Source organism: Monoraphidium neglectum, assembly GCF_000611645.1.
Source record: "Monoraphidium neglectum strain SAG 48.87 unplaced genomic scaffold scaffold01875, whole genome shotgun sequence".
NCBI lineage: Eukaryota > Viridiplantae > Chlorophyta > Chlorophyceae > Sphaeropleales > Selenastraceae > Monoraphidium > Monoraphidium neglectum.
The window spans coordinates 3,748-8,067 of NW_014011753.1; the positions used below are offsets into that span (position 1 = coordinate 3,748).

General features: G+C 60.7%; 2 protein-coding genes across 2 annotated transcripts in view; both read right to left on the reverse strand.

Moving 5' to 3' along the window:
• MNEG_9264 (hypothetical protein) overlaps positions 1-1,270 on the reverse strand; it is a gene marked incomplete at both ends in the record, with an annotated part of 4,821 nt that extends 3,551 nt beyond the window's left edge. The window contains 4 exons of the mRNA XM_014042262.1: positions 318-422; positions 620-686; positions 825-928; positions 1,244-1,270. Of these exons, the coding sequence (XP_013897716.1) occupies positions 318-422; positions 620-686; positions 825-928; positions 1,244-1,270 (303 nt within the window). The remainder of the gene's footprint in view (positions 1-317; positions 423-619; positions 687-824; positions 929-1,243) is intronic.
• Positions 1,271-1,871: 601 nt separating this feature from the next.
• On the reverse strand, positions 1,872-3,929 carry MNEG_9265 (Chlorophyll a-b binding protein of LHCII typeI; the record flags this gene model as incomplete). Its single annotated transcript, XM_014042263.1, has 8 exons — positions 1,872-1,905; positions 2,065-2,149; positions 2,342-2,537; positions 2,748-2,843; positions 2,977-3,094; positions 3,240-3,351; positions 3,672-3,741; positions 3,864-3,929. 8 exons carry the CDS (start codon positions 3,927-3,929, stop codon positions 1,872-1,874), a joined length of 777 nt encoding a protein of 258 aa, XP_013897717.1.
• Positions 3,930-4,320: the final 391 nt, after the last annotated feature.

Here is a 4,320-nt window from a genome sequence, read left to right on the forward strand (position 1 = left end):
GCGGCGGGGTCATTTGCTGAGCCAGCCTCCCGCCTGTCCCCCTCCAGCCCCCGCACCAACTGCCCCAACCCTGCCTGCTTTCCGCCTGCTTTTCGCCAAAGCCGGCAGCCCAACGGCCTGTGCACCCGCCTCCCTGCACCCGAAGCAATCCGCGTCGCGGCATCAGCCATCCCCTTTCGCACCCCCATCACCACCGCACTCTTCAACCCTCCCCTCAGCAATCCCTCATGCCACTGCGCCCGGCGCGGCTGCCGCGAGACCGTCATTCACGCAAAGCCATGGGCTGCCGACTGCTGCCTTTTGCAGCGCCCGCTCACCTCTTTCGCCTCTGCCTCGCGCGCCGCGCGCCGCTGCTCCTCCGCCTCTTGCTTCTCCTGCCACGCCACCTGCATCGCCGCGCTGATTTCCGCCTGGCGCCGCATCTGCACACGCGGGCAGTCCGGAACGGAGGGAGGTGCGGCTGGCGTGCGTGCCCACGTGTCGCGGCTTGCGCTGTGCAGTTATACTAGTGCTGCTGCACAAACAAAACAACAAACGGGTTTGCTGCCATATACGATTACAACTTGCGCTTGGCGACCCAAGGAATGGGGCACAGCGCACCCAGCGCAGCCGCACACACCTGCTGAAGGCGACGCAGGTGGCGCAGCTGCTGCTGCTGCGCTGTCAGCAGCAGCGACTCCACATTCCTGCACGATAGATGGCAAAAGGCTGTAGTCGCTCCATGCAGAAATATCCTAGCCGTCAGCCTGCACCCTCTCGCGACAGCAGGCCTGCTGCATTGGATTGCAGGCGCAGCGGCGGATGCCTGCGGCGGGCACGCTTACCTCAGGCTAAGCGTTGACGGCGTGAGGCCGATGCCTGTGGCTGCTGAAGAGCATGCCTCTGGTATATCCACCGCCCCTGGAGCCTCCGACTCCGCCATGTGGCCCTGGTGAAAGGATTGAGGGGAACGGGACGCCCACGAGCCTCTGAGCGGGTCTACCACTGCGTTTAAGAGGATATTACAATTTATTTTGTGATAATACCGACCGAGCAACCCCAAATCGTCTCCCTCCGTGGCTGTTTGCGGCCTGGGCTTTCACACGTGCCTTCGTTGAAACAATGTGGTCTATGTATGCGTATCTGTTGTTACTGAAGTGATTTCAGCGCTCGGAACACAAGGTCAGAAGCAGGAGTCCAACACTTGCATCTACCTCCCTTCCCTCAGGATGCGAAAACACAGCATGTCAAGTGCGGCGCGCACCTTGTACTTGACTGCAACTGCACCCATCCTGTGCCTACATGGTAACATTCTTGTGAGTTGAGAGCAGCACATGCAGCAGCTGTGTGGCTGGCCGGTGTGGGGGGTCCTGGTTCGGCCCAACAGGTTCCTGAGCCAGCGTTGTGCCCTTTCTTGCACACAAGTGTCATGTGCAAACAATACCAACATGCAATCCAAAACCCATCCTAGCTGCACAGGTGCATGAATACATACACATACTGCTGTTGTGTGTGCCCCTTTTCTCATGTCACAATGTGAGTGGCCAGTGGATGGCTGCGTGTTGTTGTGCGCACCAGGCATGCACCCTTGGAGGCCCACTTAGTTTGGCCAGGCGAATTTTGCTGCGGGCAAACATCTGTCGCGTGTGTGAGAACCCTGTCCACCTTTCTCAGTGTCACAGTGTTGAGCGTTGTGTTGTTACACTCTTGGTATACAGCGCGTAGTGTACATATCGACTGATACACTAGGCCACCCAAACAATCGGTGGCAAACATCACTCAAACTGGATTGCGTTGTGTACGCAGCCTCAATGCCCAGCAACGGCTATTGCGCCACGCCAGGGCAGAGTGGCATAAGCACGCGGCGCAAGGTTGCAGCGCTGCGCAGCTTTTCAGGGGGTCGGCAGGTACTTCTGGGCGTAGGCCCTGCAATCGATGCACAAACGGTTGTAGGTGAGTTAGGCAACCTGATCGCCGTGATTGGTGCACCTGTCACAGCAGCGTACTCAGATCGTCAGGCTGATGCCTTTGTAGACTCCAACATCATGTGCGTGCTGACTGCCCCCCCTCCCTCCTGGGGCTCACCAGGCGTTGTTCACGGAGGGGTCAGCCAGGTGGTCCTCCAGGTTCTGGATGGGGCCCTTGCCGGTCACGATCGCCTGCACGAAGACTGCGTACAGGGTGCAGGTGGTGGAGGTTGAGGAGAAGCACGCTGGCAGATTCGGAGGCTGTGCGGGGCACTTCGCCGGCCCCACACAGATGAGCAACCTGCCCAGGCCCAGTGTTCAGTACTCCGGCCCGCACAGATCACGCTCTGCCCAGAACCAAGCGCGCAGGCACAACGATGCTCCCAGACACTCACAGCCGAGGTTGGAGAACAGGGCCAGGCGGCCGTTCTTGATCTCCTTGACCTTGAGCTCAGCCAGGGTGTCGGGGTCGTCAGCCAGGCCCAGGGGGTCAAAGGCCTCGCCGGGGTAGAGCCTGTCCAGGTCCTCGCCGAAGCCGCCGGGCGCCTGGCCATTGTAGCGGTACAGCTCAGCGCCGCCCACCAGCACAATCTGTGTGGTTGCAGGGTCAAGGGAATTGGTTGTCAAGGGACTAGGTCGTCAGAGCGCATCAACCCTCCACAAGGGATGGTGCAGCACATGCAGACCTATCATGTTCAGCATCTGTTCGTCCCTGCAGCGTCTTACTGGGGCCTGCACAGGCAAATCTCCAAGTCTTGGCATACCAACCAACCCACAGCACCCCCAGTCCGCGCCACACACCTGGACGGCCAGGGTGGCCAGGATGGACTGGGCGTGGATCAGGTTGGGGTTGCCCAGGTAGTTGAGACCACCCTCCTGGAAGATGGTGGCACCAGCCTGCGGTGGCACAAATCACAAGATTAGAAGGGTACTTTTACGAAAAGCTGCAGCAGTGGGCGGCAGGGCTGTTACACCGCTCTGCCGATGCTGTCATGCAAGCACGCGACGTAGGTGTGAAGCCGCAGCGCACCTTGAACCACACGCCCTGCGCGGGGATGTCAGCCACGCCGTTCTTGGCCAGCAGCTCAGGGGTGATGATGCCCAGGGCGCCCAGCAGGCCCCAGCGAGCATGGATGAGCTCGATCTCCCTGCAGTTTTATGGGCAAGAAGGTGGCGGCAAGGATCAACACTGAGGGCCACTGCAAGCACAGCCGTTGCGAGCCCTTGCACACCATTGCAACTGCTGCTGTGTTACGCCACCGTGCAGCAAGTTGCCACTGCTGCCGCGCGCACCTGTAGCGGGCGAAGGTGGCGGGATCGGCCGACAGGCCGGCGGTGTCCCAGCCGTAGTCACCGGGGAACTCGCCGGTCAGGTAGGCGGGAGTGTCGCCCTCAGAGAACGGGCCTGTGGTATGGTGTGTTCATGCAGTCAAGGGGTGGGTGATAGGGGTACTGCTTAAAGGGTGTCCGTTGCAAAGGTGCAGCTGGGTAGGAAAATGCTGCGCGCCGGATGCCACCGTGACCATGGGCTGCAGCGCATCGCTCCAGCTGTTCACATCATGCAGCGTTGCCACAGTGCTGGGCGTCGTCGCTGCCTCTGTCCCAGGCTCGGCTGCGTGGTTGAGCTGCGCGACAATACTCCATATCAAGGACCATGCACCGCTGTGACCCGCCGATCATCGGTCCAGTTGCTACTCCCGCGTGATCTTGACATATGGAGCTCACCGAGGAACTTGGGCCTGTCAGGGCCGTACCACTCAATGCCGGCCTTGGCCTGCACGGGGCGGGACGCGGCCTGCAACCCGCGAGAAAGGGCAAGATCCGTTAGCGTGCCGGTCTAGTTCCGCACGATATGTAGGACACCAGGCTCGCTCAAGCGGGGAGCGCGGTTAGGTGAGACGGGTGCAGCACACCCACCTTCTTGCCAGTGGTGGCGCGCGCCGTCACGCGCAGGGCGGTCTTGGAGTGCATCGCGAAAGCCATGCTGGCTGGCTGGGGGTTGTTGAGGGGGTGCTGGGGTGGGGTGGGGATGACTGACGGTAGATGAAGATGTTTAAAATGAGAAAATACTGCTGTATTCATTGTACCGGGGGCGGGCAGGGTTCAAGCGCAGGCGCTCGCCAGTGGGCAGATAGCGGCGACGTAAGGCGCGGGAATGAGTGATGACCACATCCCGTGGGCAGGGCGAGATCTTCCCCCACCCCCCAAATCAGGGCCCCTAGACTCATGCTCATGATGCATCACGATGTCAACCTTCATGCCACACTTGATCGGTGCATTTATATCAGCGAACCGCAATACGTTGGTCCCAGATGAGCTGGGACGCGAAGCGGAGGGTCCCTGTGGGGGGGTGGGGCTGCGCCCTTGCGTGCTG